This window comes from Drosophila eugracilis, unplaced genomic scaffold (assembly GCF_018153835.1).
Source record: "Drosophila eugracilis isolate 14026-0451.02 unplaced genomic scaffold, ASM1815383v1 contig_2088, whole genome shotgun sequence".
NCBI classification, from domain to species: Eukaryota; Metazoa; Arthropoda; class Insecta; order Diptera; family Drosophilidae; genus Drosophila; species Drosophila eugracilis.
The window spans coordinates 5,366,942-5,387,291 of NW_024572964.1; the positions used below are offsets into that span (position 1 = coordinate 5,366,942).

Here is a 20,350-nt window from a genome sequence, read left to right on the forward strand (position 1 = left end):
AGAAATATGTGTCGTGTTATGTAGCAATTTCTGGGAATTTAATTTCGCGACAAATTTCTTTATTAAAGCTTTACTTTTGCCAAAGGTTATAACTTACACTCTTTATGCTTATTTATGCTTATTTTTCATGGCAAAACCAAAAAGTAATTATTGTTTATGAGCATTTTGGCCCCCAGTTTTCCCAATTTTCATCTACATTTTGTTTTTTGGCGTGGGCCAAGCCAAAAAAGGCAGTGCCTAAGGTTTATTTCTCAAAGCCAAAGCTTTATTTAAAACCTCAAATTTCTGTTTATTTATAAATCCGCCTGGCCGCTGCCACTTCATCAAAATTATAATACACTTTTGTCAAGGCAGCTGTAGAAATAATAAAAAAAAAACCGTAAACCTTTTTTTTGTGATGGTAACCAGAGAATAATAAAAGAGGAGAGAATAAATAAATAAATAAAATGTTGGCAATTATTTAGGCTTTTAACATGTCAGCCACGTGGCAGCCACAAAACGGAAACGGAAGCAGAGAGACCCTCACACAGAGCTCACTCACACACTCTCAAACATAAAACGAATTGAATTTTGATTTGGGTTTTGGCCCAAGAATAAACCTTACATATGTTTCCAGCAAAAAAAGGAAATTTGATCGCAGTGAAAAATGTATTTAATTGGCCAAAGAACATTTCCCAATTTCATTTTGTAATGAGTTCGATTTGAGATGAAAATAGAAAAGTCAAGTTCCTAGGGCGAGATAAATCTAATCAAATCAAAGTCAATTCCAAAGCTCAATCGATTGCCATTTGTTTAGCCTTTCAATTATCCAAGGAAACGCAACAATCAAAGGCAGCTTCCTACCCTACCCCCTACCCCCTACTCTAAGAAAAACTCTATAACTAATTTGGCAAATTTAACAAAAGGCGAGAGAGAGAGACCGACGACAGCGACAGAGAGCTGAGCAAACAAAGTTAATTACAATAATGAAGCTAATTTAGACCAAAAAAGGCAAAAAGGAAAACCACAAATTAGGCCAAGAATAACGGCAAAGGACTTTTCGCAGGTGGAATGAGCTACAGAGAGAGGGGGGTTTTCCCCGGGATGAAACTTATCTCAATCTGAGACGCATTTTTCAGCGTTTTCTGCTCTTTGTCAACTTGCCTTTGCGGTTTCTCCTAGCTGCCTTCTCACAACCCTCTTGAGGTCAACTAAAAATACTTTTTGGCTTTTATAATTTATGGCACGGTTGGCCAGAATCAACAACCCCCATTATTTTTATGCCAACTCCACCCAGTCCCAACCCCTCTCACTTCACTTTATATTTAATTAGTGCGTGTGGCTGGGGGCGTGGGAGGTGCTTGTCCAACCTCTTTCGGTGCGTGAGAACTCGCGAAAAAGTTATTAACTGCCACTAATTATACATTTTTCAAGTGATACGCATTTATATTCATGCACTTTCCTTTTGGCATATATATATATATTTTCTTCCCTGCCTGATCCTGGGGTCCTTGCCATAAAAAGCTTTCCTGGTAATTAATGCTACATTTTTCTTCTCGTTTCGTTTTGGTACGCGACTCTTTGGCGCTCTCGTCTTAATTACACTGGATTATAAATATTAAAAACGGAAGCAGTTGCCAGTAATCAGGACATCGAGCAGCAGCAGCTAAAAGGAAGTCCTTCCACAGTGCGAGAGAATTTGAGAAATGGCTGCTTAATGAGACTAGAAAAAAAAGGGGGTAAACAGCAGAAAAAAACTCCCCGGATATCAGGTTGAAATAATCAAAAAGTAAAGGAAAATAGAAAAGCTAAAAGATTTTATCTTCCAGAACAAACAATTAGTTGGTAATTAAAAGGAGTGAAGTGTGTATGGGAAATGAAAGAGGATTATTAGGAGGATTAGAGAAGGTTCTCTATTCGAAATGGTAAGAAATAATCTTTCTACTGGCACTTAAAGAAGTTTTCAGCAATATTCAAATTCTTAATATTTCCTTTTTAGTAACAGAACACCACATCACATACTTTCACGACCCATTTTGGAGTATAGAAACCCAAGTATCGAATATATGTGACAACAGCTGTTAGTGTCAGGCAGCTGAAAACATCAAAATCTCATGTTGCCAAGAACAATTTCAGTCTTGAAAACCGAAAGGGAACAGCCAAACCATTTGGCAGCAGCTGTTTATAGCATTATATAGAATTGCCTGAAAACTTTATCGTAACATAAAAAAACAAAACACACGTATAAAATCTAGTCTTAAACTAACGAGGGATATTAAGTTGGTATGCGCTCTGAATAGTGAACAATGCGGCGTATACGCAATATTGAGTGGTACACTAAAGGCATTCTTTCAAGCCGTTTTTTGCCACTCAAGTTGGCCAGATGATGACGATGATAATAATAATGCAGAACCAGAAATAGGACAACAAAAAAAAAAAAAAAACCCCATAGAAGTCTCTCATACTTGAGAACAGGTATGGCCGAGGAACTTGACATATGCCAAGCCAAGGCAGCTAAGCAAAAATAAGTGGAGGTGGAATTCCAACAGGAAGGGAATTCCAACCATGCCCACCACTTCACACAGCACTGAGCTGGCTCAACTTTGACATTTCTCTCGCTTTCCCTATCTCTTTCGCACACTTTTTCTCAGACTGCCCCCGTTCCGACCATTTCTCCCCTAGTTTTGGGTGAGCGAAAACCCACGGACATTTCCCTGGCAAACACAATGGAATGTCCACGGCATGTGGCAGTCAGATGTGTGGGCGTGGCGTTCAACTTGTTTTTGCCGCAAAATGATTTATGACAATGCATTGAAAAGTTCGTTCTAGGCTGTCAACCAGGGAGGGGAAATGTCAATAAGGGAGCAGAGCCAGTCCAGAGGCGATAGAATTCTGAGTAGGAGAGTCAAGTCCTAAGGACAGCGCAGATGTACACAGGGAGAAAATGTGCCCAAAATGTTATAGAACACAAGGGATTGTGTGTTGAAAGTAAAGTTCAGAAAGTATCTTCTTAGTTTTCCAAGTGCATTTCTTCCTTTTTTCAAATCTATTAAACTGATAGCCATCTCTACTCTACTCTACTTTTTATCAGATTTTCAATTTGCAGCTAGAAATTGTTTAAGGCCTTAAATGTAGAGGCAAACTGTCAGGGAAGCTGGCAGCCAAATGCCAATAAGTTGTCATGTTCCGACGACAGCTGCAGCATCTCACACATCCTGCCGCATCCATCCATCCATCTATCCATCCATTCCAACCATTCCACCCACATCCATCCCTTCTGCCCGGGGCCACTTACACGTTCGTTGAGAATGGCCAAAGACTACGGGCTACGTCTTTTGGTTCACATTTACACACATTATTCAGTGGGATGCAGTGTACGGATGGGTGTTGGGTGTACAAAGGAGTGCTATCCTGACGCCTGATCACGTCCCTCATATGCCACAAGACGCTGCACACACGCTGACACAATAATGTCCGCAACGTAACACCCAAACGCACCTGTCCCAGGCTCACCTGTATTCTCCAACCACACTTCCTCCCAGGGAAAACCCCTCAAAACTATACCAACCATTTCCGCTGGCATCGCTGCCATTGTCGTATTTGTCTTATGAACTGTCAAACTGACATTCATTGACGCTTGACGTGTAATAAACGAAACATAACGAAAATGAAATGAAATGAAATGGTCGAGATGGCGTGGGTTAAACAAGGATGAAGGGTAGTGTGAACCATTTCCAACCGGAAATATCATTTTTCAAAACATTTTATGCTTGTCCAGCTCTCATGATTTTAAGTTAATTGAATTTTAGACCGCAAAAAGTGGCAAAGAATTAAATAGTTAACTGAAGTTTAAACATAATGAACATAAATTAAGATATAGGAAAATACATTTACTACCCCTCCCATTCTGAAATATATAACTCAATCAGTGCGAGTGAAATTCCATTAGCCGAAAAACCATTCAAAATTCCAAGAATCCCAGCAACCTCCCAAAAAAAACCACCAAGGCTAACAAATCTGTAGGTTAGGGAATGGGAAAGCCAAGCGGATTTCAGATCAAGAGGCGGTGTGGAAGACGGATAACAGATTCAGGTGGATGGCCACCATGGCAAATGTCGAAGCGAATTTTTGCACAATGCAAACATAATGAGTTTGGGGAAATGCAAATAATTCGCAATGGAAATCATTATTGAGCACTGAACCAGACGACAAGCGCAGAGCGCTTAGAAAATGGCCAAATAGAAAGGTTGCCAGGCTTGGGCTTCGCTACACAGTGGTCATCATGATGGCGGGTACGGAACAAGAGGAGTTGAAGTTTTTCCTATTCACTACGGCTGCATTGGCATGGCTTCTCCCCATGGACTTCGGTGCAGCACCGAAAATGGAAAATGGAAAGGAAAATGTTTAAGAGCCAGTCCAGTTTTCCCAATGCACGGAAAGATATTGAAGTAAATTCTTCTTTTATTAAGAAAGTAACTTAATTTTTGCATATTTTCTTAGGTAACACTTTTTCGCTCAGTGTAATCATAGGCAGTAATGGGCGGCGGCAGCTCGTTGAGTGGGTGAGAGCCAGGCGATAATCGTTAAGCGATTTCGCTTCCTTTTTCGTTTGTTTAATGAAGTGTTTAAAATTTACGATTCAAGCTAAATTTATTGCACTCCGAGTAGATATCGAAAGGAAGTCCGTGTCCAGACGGGCCAACCCCACAAAAAAAAAATGAAAAATCTCAGAAGAGAAGAAGAAGACGGGAAAGGAATCCCCTTTGATGGCTGCTCGGGGAATCAATCTCACATGAGCTCCAGAGAAAAAAAAAAGGGGAGTGTGTGTGTGGGTTGAAATGGTATCCTTGCTGATTGGATGACACGAAATAAAAACGTTGCACACAACGAAATTGTTAATAGCACTGTACTCGGTGTTTGCTCTCCCTCTCTCTCTTTTGCTCTTTCTATATATTTTTACCCGAAAACCCACTCGTTTGGTAAGCCAATTACGTGGATACCACACAGCGACAGGAGCAAAAACAAAAGGACAATAAAGGGCTCGCTCGTAAATGCCATCAAAGCAGCTTAGCTAAGCAGAGTGACTCTGACTTCGACGACGAGGTTCCCCAGTTGATGATGGCTGATACCTTCTCAACGTTACGTTACGTATACGCTGCTTTGGTTTTCAATAAACCGCACGCTACACACACACACACACACACACTGATAGCAGCGGAAAATAAACCAAACTTGATGGCAGCACAAAAATTCTTTGCATACTTTTCCGGGACCCACTCAAGTGGCAAGCAACAAAACCAGAAAAAAAAACAAGAACTTGATGAGCTTTCCAATTACATTTAGCTTTTGTGCCTGTGTTAACTGTCTCTTCTGTTGGCCGGATAAGAAATTAACTGCCATTCTCGTAAAAACCAAAAACAACAAAAATGGCCCTCAACTGATTTCCACTGCTGACTTGGCTCGAGCACAATAAAAATTATCATAAGTTTGCCATCCTCCCATGTGAGTGAGCCACCGCCCCTCCCTCTCTCTATTGCCCAAGCAGAGCAGCAGAAGTAAACGCAATTTGTGTAATGAAAGTAGAGTGGGTTTTTCCAATGTGGTTTTGTTAGGTGCTCTTAGGCCAGATCAAATCTTTCAGCAGGTGAGTCAGAGTCAATTGATGAAAGGAGCGGCTAATGAAAGGTTGGTTAAGTGCTGAGATAAGTGATTTTTATAGAATGGAAGTGGTTAGGTTTATACAGGAAAACCATGAGGTACAAATTAAGTTGGAAAGGTTCATTCATTGGTAGGTTAGTTCACTTTTTTGTTTCAACGAAAAGCTATGTTATATAAGAAACCGTGAAAGCTAATCATAGACACCTTTCAACTTAGTTAACTGCCTGTCACAACCTTCAGAAATGCCTTTCATCAGTAACTACCAACGATAGGCAAACGAACAATCGGAACTTCTACAAATTATTTGTAATAAACTAAAAAGTTTATTTCGTTTCAAAATCCTTGTAAAATGGCCAATCGCATGAAAGGAGGAGCCTGCTGTCCTTCAGGATATCCCTGTGGGTGTCCGCCTGCCTGTCCACCTGCCCCCTGTGCACCCTGTGATGCACCGTAAGTTGGAAAGTCAACTTTTATCTTTCCTATATCTCAGCCTTCCTATACAGCCTGGTTCGTTTGGACAAACTATGGCCGGAGCCCTATAATCCCTGCTCCTTTAAGAACTGCCTGATCTTCGGTGGCCATGATGAGCCCTACTTCAGACCCTTTGATCCCAAGGAGTGTGCCCGAATGCGACGCAGTGACATCGACCGGTCCTTGGGTTATCCCATAGGAGTAGTCTGTGGTACAATACCCGTCAAGGGGGGTATTCCAAACCAGGAGAGCGTTCGTTTTGCGGGAAATCTAAAAGCCTTTGCTCATTCCTATTACACGCGGCGTGATGAATGGAAACCGGAGATGATCGACATGGTAGTGAACGAGGGTCAGGTTTTGTACAATGATTCCGAGAATATGCCGATGCCCAATCCGGTAGAATCTCCTGATATTTACGATGAGAATGAGCAGAAGGTGACGCGTCACTTTAAGATAAACGAGATTGAGTTTGCCATGGAATTGGAGGCGCCCTTTGAGATCTATGGTTATCCTGGCATTATACAGAATCTCCGAAGAATCCTAAGAGCCTTTTTCAAGAAGTCAAAGTATGGCGTCTTCTATACACCTGATTGGTATCTACTGATTTGGAAGGAGAAAGGTGTTTGGATGGTAATGGATCTGAATGGCAGGGACAAGAGCACCATGAGGCCAAACTATGAAGAGGGCTTTCCCTTGCTGTTGTGCCTCAAGTCTTTGGACAATGTGATCTGGCTGATCAAGAAGGAGAGTGATCTGGAGAAGACGGCTAAGTTTACCATTAGGGAGATTCTCGTGGTTCGCCTGGCCACGCCGGGAAGCACAGGACAAAGTTGGGAACGGGAATATGGCATGCGTATGAGCCAGTTCGATGTTATAGCCTCGGACTATGCGTATCTCAAGTCGAATTTACATCTCACTCTTAACTCCAAGGATGCTCTGAGGAATCGTAGTGCACTACCAGTGGCTGTGGCTACGGCTTTAGCCTCCAAAATCGACCATCCAGCCACTTGGAATATGAAAATGTACGACAAGGTCATGTGCTATGGCGTTAATATGTGCAAAAACTGCTGGGAACCCTGCACGGATCTTAATAAGCCCATGGATCTTGACGATTTTCCACGACAGATACGCATGGGTCAGTTTGTGGCCGAGATTATGCTGACACCAAATGTCTACGAGGGCTGGTGGAAATGTGTGCCAATGTACAAGTTCAATGATTTCCATTTGATGCTGGAAAAGGCTCTCGATCAGAATGATTATATCATCTTCCAGATCAACAATCAAATGTATTCGCTGTGGAAGAAGTCGAACTTCATCTATCTAATGGATCCCTATCGTCATAACATTGTGGGTCGCATTCTGGAAGAGGGCGAGGATCCGAAAAGTGCCTCCGTTCGAATGTTTGGCAATATGGATCGCCTCTTGAGTGTCTTTCATCAGATTCTTTTGGAATCTAATCGATCTGCCATATTCCATATTCATACTCTCAGGATAAGAAACATCACGGAATGTCCACCGGGCACAGCTCCTGCTCTACTGCCTCCTGATGAGGATGTCGAGGTTAGATCTCTCAATGAGAACATTCGCTTTGAGGAGAACTACGACAAGTGTCTGGAAGAGCTGGGCGAGATTAGTGACTTTGAGGAGGATCTGGTCTCGGAGATCGAACCCATTGTGGAGATCAGTTCTTCGGAGGAGATGGTGGAAGAGGAGGAAGGCGGTGGCGGTGGTGTTGTCGAAGGAGGCGAAGGCGAAGACGATGATGATTAGCTTTGAGGAACTTTCTTTGATTAGGCCATGGATTCAACAAATTCTTGTCATACTTTTTTACTTTCTACAAAATCTTGGATTTATGTCTTAAATATTTCATTCACTGATCAAATTTTAATATATAAATTAAGAGTTAAATTAGAAACCTAAACTATGGTTTCAGTAGCTTCAATTTATCATTTACAGCTTTGCTTTTCCATATCCAACTTTGTCTCGACCTGTTATCCTTTCTTCTATTTTCGTTTTAACAAGCACACGCGCGACAAGAGGAAAATGTATGTGTGTTCGGGAAAAGCAGGAAAATAAAAAGAAAAAAGCTGGTGTGAGGGTACGCGTAAAACATTTTGAATTAAATGTCACGTTGTCGGTGGAAAATCGCTTGTTCAGCGAGACAGCAGCGACAACAAGAGAGGATCTGGCTAAAATAGTCACAGGACGCGGCGGCTCCTTGAAGCGTTGGCCTCTCTATGTTATTGCCACCTCTCGACAAGCAATGGGCGGCGGTGGTGGGCAATGGGCGTGGTCCGTGTGTGTGTGTCATTAAAAACAGAACAGGTGAAAGCAAAAAAAAAAGAAGAAAAAAACGAAACGAAACGAGCGCTACGGGAAGCTGATGCCGGCGGCCTGCTGAGGAGCCTTACCATTTTCCCATTTTCCCCAGGAAAAACCGAACGAACACATAGACTGGGGCATCAGTCACTTAGACAGCAGGTTACCTGTTCGTTCTCTCCAACCCCTACCCCTATCTCACCTGTGCTTATTTGCATGGCTGACAACAACATTGTCGTTGCAACCGGGAGACATTTCTGTCTTTATTTTGCATTCGAGCGGTGGATTCTTCTCTTCTTCTCGCTACCCCCAGCGACATTTCACAGAAAGTCGACAGCGCGAAATTAATGGAAATTTAAAAATTGCATTTTTCGACATCGCCCAGCAAAGGCGAAAAAGGACTGACATTGTGGTCTCGCCTGTCGCTGAGAGATAATAGAGACGACAGGTTGAGTAAAATGCTTTTCAAGTTTCCAAAAGGGGGGGACGGGGGGGTCTTCGTTCTGCTGGCATTGCCAATGGCTTAAATTCCAGCTTTTACCTTTATTAACCATTTCGTTATTAATTAATTGAATTTTCGGCTTACCTGCAATGAAAGAGAGAAGAGAAAGCATAGTTAGTTTGGGTTTTATTATGCACATTTCATATATTTATTATAATAAATTGCATTCACTCAAATACAATTAAAATTTCATCAACTGAACAATCAAAGTGGACATTATGAAACGAAAAAAAAAATCCTGCCATATCCTTGTTATAGCTTGTTTGAATTTTCCTTTTTATATATTTTTTTTCCCCCTGTTTGCTGATTGCATTAATTTTTAATTTTGCGTGTAAATATCGTGGCAACACGTCTCTCTTTCGTTCCTGCTGCTGCAAAATTGTTGGCGCAATTAATTTGTAGTTTTACCTATGCCACGCCCCCATGCTCAACTGTGGTAATTAAACTGCGGCTGCCACGCCTCTATAGCCCATATGGCGTCATATGTCAACGACAGCACCAACGAACAGCAAACAAACTATGCAAAACAAAAACCTGAAACCCAGAAAAGAAAACCGGCAAAAAGTAAACAACAAACTGGACACAGTCCGCAGGACAATTCAGAGGCAAACTGTTGGCTGGGGGAGTGAAAGAAAGAGAGGTACCGGGGGTTTGTCGCAATTTTCCTGCTAAGTGCACATGATAAATTAATGATTGAAGGTTCGTAAAGGTTCGTATGTGTATATTTGCTGGCAAATCGAAGGTAGACTTCGCCTATGACAAAGTGATTAATTGTCAGACTGCGCCAGCAAAAAAAAAGAAGGTGGGGAAATCAGTGGCTTTCTGTAACTAAAGCAGGCTTGTACATATATAGCTATATATATCCTATATACGTACATCGACCCTTCATAGGTAATTTGTGCACTTTTTGACGTTGCTGGTCCCAAGAAGCCTGGCCATGTAAATAAACCTGAGGCTTAACACCCACCTACGCTTGTGTGTTAAGTGTTTCTGGGGGTGTGAATTTTCCTCTTCTCTTCTCCTCTCTTATTTCATTTTCCCTCTTTGGCTGCCACAAAGTCAAAGCAGACGTCGTTAGAGTTCGCATATGAGCAATACTGACTAATTGATTGGACAAATTTTGCCAAGAAAGTATGAAGCTCAATTTTGTGGGCGATTCTGGGGTTAAATGGGCTTCAAATGAAAAATAAACGGTATACGTAGGCAGTAATTTAAGGGGGAAAATTACGTATACGCAGTGTGGCAGTAAGAAAATTTTGTAAAATGCATAAAAAAGCCTTTTAAGTTTAACTTTTATTTTAAAAACTTGATTTTTTAGAAGATTTTCTTATAAAGTTATTAATAATATGATTTTTAGATGTCTAAAGACACAAAATTATTAAAAATAATGATTAAAGTTTGATTAAAGATTAAATAAAGTGCAAAATAAATTACTTTTTAGTCTTAAAACCCCAAAGCATTTTTTTAAACCAACAACCAAATGTTAAGCCTTGGTACACTTTTCACTCTCCTCCGAAAAACAAAACTTAACCAATTGTAAATTTTAAGTTCAGCCCAAAATGCCAGAACCGCAAATGTAATGTAAAAAACAAATTTACATTAACTGACAACGACAGTAACTATGTGTAAACAATGGCAGCATGCAAATAATTCCCACAGCAACAGCAACCAAAAACTGCAACTGCAACTTTGACAGCCAACCAACAGCAGCAGAACCACAAACTTTGCGATTTTCCAACCAAATCAATGTGCAGCGAGGAAAGTTTTAGGGCCAACAAAAAACTTGGAAAACCTTACCCAAGGGCATAGGAAAAGAAATATTGTTTGATTTTAGGGAAATTAACAAGAAAATGTTTAAGAAATTAGAAATTAAAAGAGCAAAAAGTGTATCTTAAAGACTTTTATAACTTTAAAGTCAAGAAGAAAGTTCAAGTTTGTTTTGATTTATACATTTTATCTCAAAGTGCATTTAAGCAAACAAAATAAAAACCATTAAACGCAAAATACATTTAAATACATATCGACGTGAGGCAAGTGAAAACAATAGCCATCATGCTCCATTAGATACCAACAAAGTTGCCTCGGGCAGAAATGCATTTTAAATAAATTGCATTCTTCTGCAATAAATTCTAGTTTTTCAGTTTTTCATATTAAAGCTGAACATTGTTTTTGTATTTTACTTAATATTGTTGCTGTCTGAAGGGTAGGTAGGGGTAGGTAGAAAATCCAGCTAATATGCAAATATTTGCTTTAACCTGCTGGCGGGCATAAAACAAATATCCCAAAGAGTTGCATAGATAAAACAAAACATAGCTGGGAATTTTTCATACCAAACAAAGAACAAAAAAAAAAGAAAAGAGTGGAAAACAAAGCAGGAATAATAACGAGTTTTATGAGAAGGATTTCCATATATGTAAGAGTATGCATGTGGGTGGAATATTGCCACCACAACAACTGCAATTGCAGCTAAAAGAAAACTCTGTTTTCCCTTTTATTTTTTTGCTCCTGCTGCTGCTGCTAACCACCACACTTCAACTCGCAACAATAACAAGGAACCGTCAGACGATTGTCCTTTGGCCATGGCATCATCATCATCGTCATCCTCCCAAGTCCTTTGGCATGTTGGCCATAGAATCCTGTCCACCAAAACAAAGTAAAAAAAGGACTGTCCCTGCACAGTTAACGGTATTTGCATGTAATTAAATTTTCCACTCGGCAACTGCAAACTGCAGCTGCTTTCTCCTATTTGCACAGAACTGAATAAAAACTGTAGCTTCGTTTTGATGGCAGAATGGTGATGGTGTTTCTATTGCCCTCTGCTGGTTCTTTTTTTCCTCTCCACTTCTTTTTTTTTGTGTTTTTGATCAGAAGGTGACCTCATCATGCTGGCCAGAAGTTCTGCTATTAAGTTGGTAATGGCCACAAAGTGATGCCAAATGAACAAGGACAGAAATCGAAACGAGACATGGGAAATATCAAACTGGGAAAGGACTTTAAAAACAGTTAAAAGTCTTGAAAAACTTTGAGTTTTGATATTTCAAACCTTAAACCCTTTAAAAAGTCTCCAAAAGAAGTACCTAACTCTTTTCTCGCATCAACGTTCGAGAACTTATTGCCAATGAAGTTTTTCCCTCACTGACCTTTAACCCTCAATCGTGCGAAATACAATTTTCAATTATCGAGAAAGATCTCTGCAATTTTCCTGCCAACCCACAAACAAATGCAAATCAATTTTCCGGCAAGGAGCCAGGCAATCAACTCGGCCAAAAGGAGAACGAAACAATGCCAGCAAAAACAGCTAATAAAAATAAGCCAAAAATATATAAACAACAATTGGCTAGAAGAGGAGGAGAAGGCAACCGCAAAAGCAGAAAACATTCCACATGCGAAAAAGCGGAATCAAAATGTGGGGCGTGGCAAGAGGTGAGATGTGGGGAGGGGAGTAGACGAGTGCCCAGAAGCTAGATTGAAGCACAGTAAACATTTGGCCATTTTGGCGAATGAACTTTTTATGAGGCCAAGCAAAAAGGAGGAGCAGCAGCAGCAGCAGCCAGCTGAAAGCTAATCCCGACTAAACAATTTTCTTGGCCACACCAATTTAATGCTGCTGGCTCAGCGGTGGGCGGGAAAAATAACAAAATGAGCTCGAATCGAATTCAATTCCAACACAAAACCCAAAACACTCGATATAAAGCAAAAATTTCTATTAAACCAAATTGTTGCAAGCGCATAATAAAAGTCAAAGAGAAGGAAAAACAATGAGGCGAAAATTATTGGTGGCAAGCAAATGGGTAAATACTCTTGCTGTTCTGGGAAAAGCTGCCAAAAGTCGCTGTTGCTTGGTGGATAAATAAGGAAATAAATTTTAGGAAATTAAATGATAAAGATAGAAGTGATTTTTGAATAAAAGATGAACATTAGAAGCTTATGACTTCTTTTAAAAATATTTTTTGAAGAATTTTTAGGAGTTTGTTTAAATTTCATGAGCAAAAAAAGAGTTTGTAAACATTTTTCTTCCTTTTTTACGCTAAAAAGCATTTTTTTAAATATTTTTCTACAAAAAGAAAACATAAATAATTATAATGATTTAAATTTTTGTATAAATCTTTAAAACCCCAACAACGTAACTTCTCTTTCCTTAGAGTAACCAAACCCAACAAGGATACCCTATAGTTACCCTGAACTAAATCGATGAGTGGCAGCTGGCTCCTCACCAAGACATAATAAACAACTTCTCACGGATACAAACGCACACCAACACACATATACACACACACACACTCCCACGCTCGTGGGCAAAACGCACTTAATGAATAAGGTGTAGAAAGAAATGTAAACAGATACTTAACCTCTAGCTAAAGAAAGGCTGCAAACGAAATATAAATCAACAGAAGTGAGATTAGGGGATGGGTATTACATATGTGTGTGTGTGTGAGTGTATATATATATCATATGAAAACAGCAAAGTAAAGCCAAATGAAATAAAGGAAAATGTAAGCAAATAATAAAAGGAAAACAGCTAAGCGCTTTTCCTTACCCGCCGGCAGTCCAAAAAAAAAGAACCCCAAAGACCAACCTCGGAAACCACTTGGACATGAAAATGAACTGAAGGTGTATGTGTGTTTGTGTGTGTTTGTGTGGTGTGCGTACACCTTAATGAGAGTGTCTGTGTGTGGTTTTTCCAACATATAATTAAGTGTCTGGCAAAGCGCAGCAAAGTCACGTAATTCTATTTAAGATTATTTAATAAAAAGCACACGACGAGTACAGTTAATTAACATTTTCTGTCGGCTTTCATTTGCATTTCAGCGCTCGTTCTAATTTCACTCAAAGCTTACTATGCGGCGTATGAGTAATGCCCAAAAATGTTATAAGCTTTGCTCAGCAGTTAGCCGCAAAATCAAGTTAATTAAAAATTAAAAATGTTATAAAATATATCTGTTCTTTGTTAGTAATATCTTTTTTAACTTTATTATTTAACTTATAAATTGCAAACTCATAAATAAATCCTTTGCTTTTACCCTTATCTCGACCATAAATCAAATCATTCCCCTAATCCAGAACGGAACTCTGAAATTGCATTTCAAAATCCTGTAATATCATTCGCATTCATATCAATGTCACATCTTTTCCGCTCATGATTTATGCTAGCATAAAAAATATTAAATATATATAATTTCTTTATGCCCATTTCCTGGCGGACAATTACACAAAGAACCCAAAAAAAAAAAACAAAAAACAAATGAAAAATATGCAAATTTTTAAAAGCCCATATTAAAAAGTAAAGGTAGAGATAGGGCTAACCGAAATACGCAGCTGTGTTTTTCTTTCACCGCAAAATGCCAAATGGCAAATGGCAATTTATGTGCATAAATGAAATCCATAAAAAATTCCGCACAAATTTTAATGATGTTCGCCGAACTCTTAAAAAGTCACCAAAAAAGAGCAAAATACAAAATTCATGAAATTTTGTGTTGTAAAAAATATTTTGTAAATATTTAATAAAACAAACGAGGGGACTTTTTCCATATTAATAAAATATTTACAAATAATTATAACCGCAAACCCATTTCTGGGGCTTAAAAACAAAACATAAAATACAAAGTGCAAATATTTTAATTAATTCTAATGGTGGCTTGGGGGGAGGGAAAGTGTGAAATTTCCCACTCGCATGCAAATGGCAAATAAATGGGCGTGGCTAGACATTTGAAGAATGTCAATGCTAGACTTTGGCTATTGAAGCCAAAACAATGCCAAATGGGCCAACAAGTCAGGCCAATTCCAGTCGGCTCAAGTCAACCAACGACAAGCGGACAAGTTGGCCAAAAACTTGACCAACTTGGAGTGCCTCTGCTGGCTGGCAGTGGGCATAGGGCTGGCAGTAGAGGCGGGGCCAAATCGTCTGTAACAATGTAACAACCTGCAGTCAGTTCGAATCCATCAAGGTAACAAGTCCCTAACCCCCCCACCTAAACCCAACCATCCATCTCTCCCACTCTGTTTGATTGGTTTATGTGTTTGATTGGCAATTTCTAAAAATAAACCAAAAAAAAAATTCTCTATAATACAAAAAGTATTTTGTGTGTATTGGTCTGTTTGCCACTTGATTGCGGTTTTAGACTTTTCCACTTGTTAAGTCTCATTCCGCAGACGAGTTTTGCTTTGGCGAGTCGAGTCGAGTTGAGTCGATTCGAGCCGAGTCGCATGGAGTGTGGAGTACAGTGGATATAGCGGGCTGACGTTCGAGTTGCAGTTACTGCCTCTTCAGGCTTTAATTTAGAACGCTGAACGTTCAACGCCGCCTGAGAGTTGCAAGTGGCACATGCAGCACGCAGCAAGGAAAAATGATATAAAAGTAACGAATGGAGTATATCCAGTGAAAGGAAAGATTTCTAAAAATTTCAAAGGCTTAGCTATTAAGAAATCCTAAAAATGATCCTATTTTGGATCCTTATCCTTAAAATGTATTTAAGAAAATATTAAAAAAAAATCTTGGATTCTCTTTTGGAAGACATTGAGACGTTAATTTATGATTTATTGCTGTAATCTAAGATTTATTTAGAAGCCTCTTCCTAACCAATATACCCCCATGATGCAGTGCCTCGTGCAAGGCATTCAATAAAAGGAGAGAAAGACAGATAGACGGCGCTCGATAGGCAGCCAGACAGATAGACAGAGACACAGATATGAAACAGAGGAGCATGGGTGCAGGTTTGCAGGGGGGTTACCAAGGGGTTTTCAAAAGGGGGTGGCAAAGGGGGCCAGGCAAAAGAAAGACGGTGCAGGCAATGAGCGTATAAAACAAATTGCATATCGCTGCAGAGGAACCTCTCAGTAACAGAGACAAACAAGAGCAACAAAAACAACCAGCAATAAAATAAATGAAAATGCGCTTGGAAAAAGCATTTCAAGTGCATTTCGAGGGGGGTGAGGGTTAGGGGATAGATGGGGAAAATAGGTAGGGGGAAAGCGACGCATTAAAGCACGGGCCAGACTGAAAAACTCAGACACAGACGGTTGTCTATTTAAACAGTCTGCAATTGGTGGGTGAGCCGAAAAAGGGGGGAGGTGGGTTCTTTCTGTAGAGAGGGATATGGCCGTAATAGATGGATAGCCTGGGCCCAAAACCAGAATCGACCGAAAAGCCAGCGAGGCATGCAATTGTTTTAGGCCTTAAATAACTGTATTTTCCGTTCTGTTCAGTTCCGTTCCCCCCCTTGGCCATTTTGGGCGCTAAGTGGGGGGAGGTCCCTACATACCCCTGTCCCCTTTATCAGTTTTCCTACAAAGAGAGAGAGAGAGATAGGATAAAAGGTAGAGAAAGAGTCAAAACTAGTTGGCCAAATTGCACATGCAAAATGTTATGGCATGTAATTGATGTCATTGTATCTGCCTGGAATGCATCGAAGACATGGCATATGGATATCCATAGATACGGACATTGATCGTGCCCGTGATTTATGGTTCGTTAACTTTCACCCTATCCCGCTGGCCCAACGCCCACAAAAGAAAAAAAAAAGGCATAATAAACATTTACCATGCGGGATAAGGTGACAATGGAATAAGTGGCATGATGTTCGCTTCGTTGCCTGGCGATTATAACGGAAATTGATGGGGGTTATTATGGTCATAATTACGATAGACAAAAGTGGTAATCGTTGAATCTTTTTGGCTGGTTTCTGTGAAAAGAGCCACGCCGCGTGTTGCTGATTAAATCATAAGTTAAATCCTTTAGTTGGCTATTTAAAAATTTAAAATTTAAAATTAACATATTTTAGTTTATTCACTTGTCTGGAATAGATTAAATAGTTAGCGTGCCTAAAAATTTATTTATAGAAAAAGTGAAGGTCTAACAACAATTAGCATATGGAATTTTCATGCCATGATAAATTTGTAAAAAGCTGTCGAAATATTTGTTACAGTTGCTGAACACATACAACATTTTCTGACACTCCAATTAGTTTACAAACTACTACTTAAATGCTACTAAATTGTACAATAAACTTTAAGTTTTTGGCTTATATTTCCCTTAACTAATAACTACTAAACCTTAAACCCAAAATTTCTTAAGAACTTCCCCAATTTCAGCTGTCATCTAACTAAACTTCTGTTCTTTTCAATTCAAACGAATGGAAAACTTTGTGGAAATGGATCCAAATGAATCACGCGTATGGAATGTGAAATCAATTAAATGGAAATCAGTTGCAAAAAAATAGAAAAAGAAGGAGGAGTTGGTCAGAGGAAAAGAGATTTATAGATAGGAAAAGAGAGAGAGCAGCGATAAAAAAAACCAGACAATGACAATCTCCCCCGGGGGAGAGGGGAAGAGCTGCGGACAAAGAAAAGTCCGTGAGCAGGTGCATTGACTGTCAAGCTCTAAACGCATTTTCCAACCCCTCCACCTCCTCTTTTTTTAAAACCCCCCCTTTTGGGCCAACTAAACTCGGCGTTAACTGGCTTTGGCTTTGGCGCTGGCTTAGCCATTCCATTCAGAGAACGAGGCGAGGCTAAGCGGATGCATTAGACGATGTTGGATGTTGGACAACGGCAAACGGAACAACGCTAAAGGAAAATGCGAAAGAAAAAAAATGTACAACAACAAAACAGGAAAAAAAGCTTTGCAGAAAAGTGAAAATGCAGAGGGGGGTACAAGAAGGAAAACTGGTTGGTAGAAGGGGAAAAACTGCAAGGGGCAGAACATCTTCCAATGACGCGAAGCAAAGACGTTTCTAACGGTTCAACAACATTGAAGCTGCAACTTGAACCGAGATATAGGAATTTGCCATAGACTCTACTTATCTCTCTCTCTCTGTCTCTCTATCTGTATCTTTGTCACTCTGTTTCTTCACTTTTGCTTGAGCATGTTCTCTTTCGGTCTTTGGCCATCTGAAAACCCGCCACAAAACAAGATTCCCTAACAATGGCCATTAGCAATCTGCAGACTGTTGCAGATGTTGTACCATCACCAAACAACTTTGTTGCTATATCTGTATATATATATATATATATGCTATATTCCTATAGACATCCATGTCTATCCAAGCCCATCCAAGCGTATAGGCGACAAAAACTTGCTGCCGAAGTCATCGAAATTGCAGACGTCTGATGTTTAACGTTGTCGTTGGCGCACAACGGGGCGTATGAGTGTGCTTATTAGTGGGAATGTAGGGGCTTTTTGGGATATAGCAATAGATAGGAAGACTTGGGTGTACAAGGATGATACATTAAATATTTTCTAATCATAAAAGGTAACTATGATTAACAGCTAAGCAAGTTCTGTAGTACAAAAACAAATATTTCCCAAAAACAAGCAAGGAAAAGGAATTCAAAGTTTGTGTTCTTTAAAAGGTAAAATTGGAATAGAAGACTTGACTTAAGAACTACATAGAGAACCTACAAAAAATCCCCTTTAAAATCTGCAATCACAAAGTTAAAGATTAAAGCGCCTAGTTTGCATTTTGTTTACACATTTAAAAAGATAACAACGTCCGCTTCTATGACTTCATTTGTGCATCAAATTAAAATTAAAAAAAAAAATGAAACAATTTTGGGGTCGTTGCCTTTGTCAACTCATCAGCAGTTGTCTTTTGCATTTCCCTGCGACCAACTAACTTCCAGCATTCGTTAGGCAAAAATTTTCCCAACTTCAGCTAGTTAACAATTTTCCCCCTCACAGCCCTCGCTACTTCCCACCATTTCGCCGCCAATTTTACACAGAGAAGTGGTTTTTGTACAATATTCAACATGTAATTTATTTTAATTAACCAACTTGAAAAAGACAAACAGCCAAGATGAAGTCAGGAATGGAGGAGGAAGATGAGAAGAAGAGCCATCAAGAGAGCTAGAAATGAAATTTCATTTATTCATAATTCAATTAAAAATTTAGCAAACATTAAATTAACAACTTGATTAGCGCAATTCACGAGATATTTAATGGGATTAGGCAGGCAGAATTTAATTTTAGTCTGAACGCTTTCTCCACGTACAGTAATTGCCATCAAAATAGAAGTACCCGCCGCGGGAAAAGTGATAAAATAAAAGGGGGAAAGGGGAGAACGGCAGAAGCAGAAGCAGAAGCAAAAGCAGCAGCAGCGACAGGCAAATTATGAAGCTGGCAATAAACTTCCGCTCAAAATTAGCGCAACTTCCTGGCAAGCCCCAAAAAGAGCTAGCCCCTTCTACTCCCTCTGCAGCCCACGCCCCCGCCAAAAAGACGCTGACATGCCAAGGCAAAGAGTAGGCGAATGGCGATGACGCTGACAGCGGCGATAATGATGATGGGAAATGTGGCAGGGGTAGTGGCAATAGAATGGTGAAGGGGTGGCTGAGGGGATAGGGAAGGAAAAGTGTCGCGTTGGTGTTGGCACGTCCTCAAACTGTTGCAGTGATTCTGCAGTCGGAAAATGGAAAAAGCTTTATAGTGATAGTGGTTCTAGAATTTCAACATGGAAGGAAAATGGTGAAAAGTTCGCATTAGAGGTAAATAGAGTAAAGAACTTAAGATCTTTTTTAATGAAAATATAGGTAAGGTGTAATAAATTTCATTAATTTTTGAAAATTTTAAAGTTAGAATTTTTTCAAGTGCATCTGCGTTAGTCATAAAAATCTTATTTATAGCCCATGAATAATGGCTAAATACACATCGCTTACTGATTTCAATTCAGTTATGTAGTGAGCAGTTTTTCCTTAATCGCTTTTTGCGAAAGCCTTATACAGTATGTGGGTTTTAATCACTTAATAACCTTTTACTTTCAATTTACAAATTCGGCATTCCCTTTCCCAAAATTATTTACCTTTTTGTACTTTTACTTTTGTTTTTCTTTTTTGGTTTTTGTTGATCGCAGAGCGTTGACTCAACTTGTTGTTATTGTTGCTGGTATTTGTTGTTGGGGAGTGGCAAGCAAAAAAAAAGTTCTGCTTGCTTTTGGCGTGGATTTTCCTTGCTTCTCTTCGCTTTTGATTTTTGGAAAAGGTGGCAAGCCTGGCAGACAAGCGCAGACACGCACACACAGAATCACACAAACACAACTTGAAACTTGCACACAAAAGGAAGCTTTGCTTTTCGGATAAATTCCTTATTTTTTAATCAACCTTTGGAAGTAATTACACTATATTAAGAATATGCAATATTTAAGCATTAAAAGAAAAGCCGGAAAATGGTAAAACTGCCAAGCAAACACAGCAACAACACGACGGACGCAACTACAAACAAATGTGGCGGCTGAAAAAATCGATAAATTTGTCGGTGGCGCTGGCTGCGACGTCGAAGCTGGCTGAGCAGCAGTGGCGTCGTCAAAGGGGGGTTGTTTTGGTCACAAAAGGAATGGGGATTGGGGTTTTGAGCCAGACATTGCCGGTTGCCATTCATTATTACTGCCATCATGTTGTTGTTGTGGCTGCTGTTATATTGAAATCAAAGTT

General features: G+C 39.7%; 2 protein-coding genes across 6 annotated transcripts in view; one reads left to right on the forward strand and one right to left on the reverse strand.

The window, feature by feature from the left end:
• LOC108107547 (protein alan shepard) overlaps positions 1-20,350 on the reverse strand; it is a 135,825-nt gene that overhangs the window by 82,993 nt on the left and 32,482 nt on the right. The gene's annotated exons all lie outside the window — the stretch shown is intronic.
• On the forward strand, positions 3,774-8,029 carry LOC108107549. The gene is made up of 2 exons (XM_017215102.1): positions 3,774-6,087; positions 6,141-8,029. The coding sequence occupies exons 1-2, from the start codon at positions 5,987-5,989 to the stop codon at positions 7,876-7,878; spliced, it is 1,839 nt and encodes a 612-aa protein (XP_017070591.1). The 5' UTR covers positions 3,774-5,986; the 3' UTR covers positions 7,879-8,029.

Bases quoted from the DNA above. Each gene is read 5' to 3' on its own strand.
- LOC108107549 (XM_017215102.1), top strand. From the start codon at position 5,987: ATGGCCAATCGCATGAAAGGAGGAGCCTGCTGTCCTTCAGGATATCCC. The intron at 6,088-6,140 runs GTAAGTTGGAAA...CTTCCTATACAG, and splicing joins TGTGCACCCTGTGATGCACC to CCTGGTTCGTTTGGACAAAC.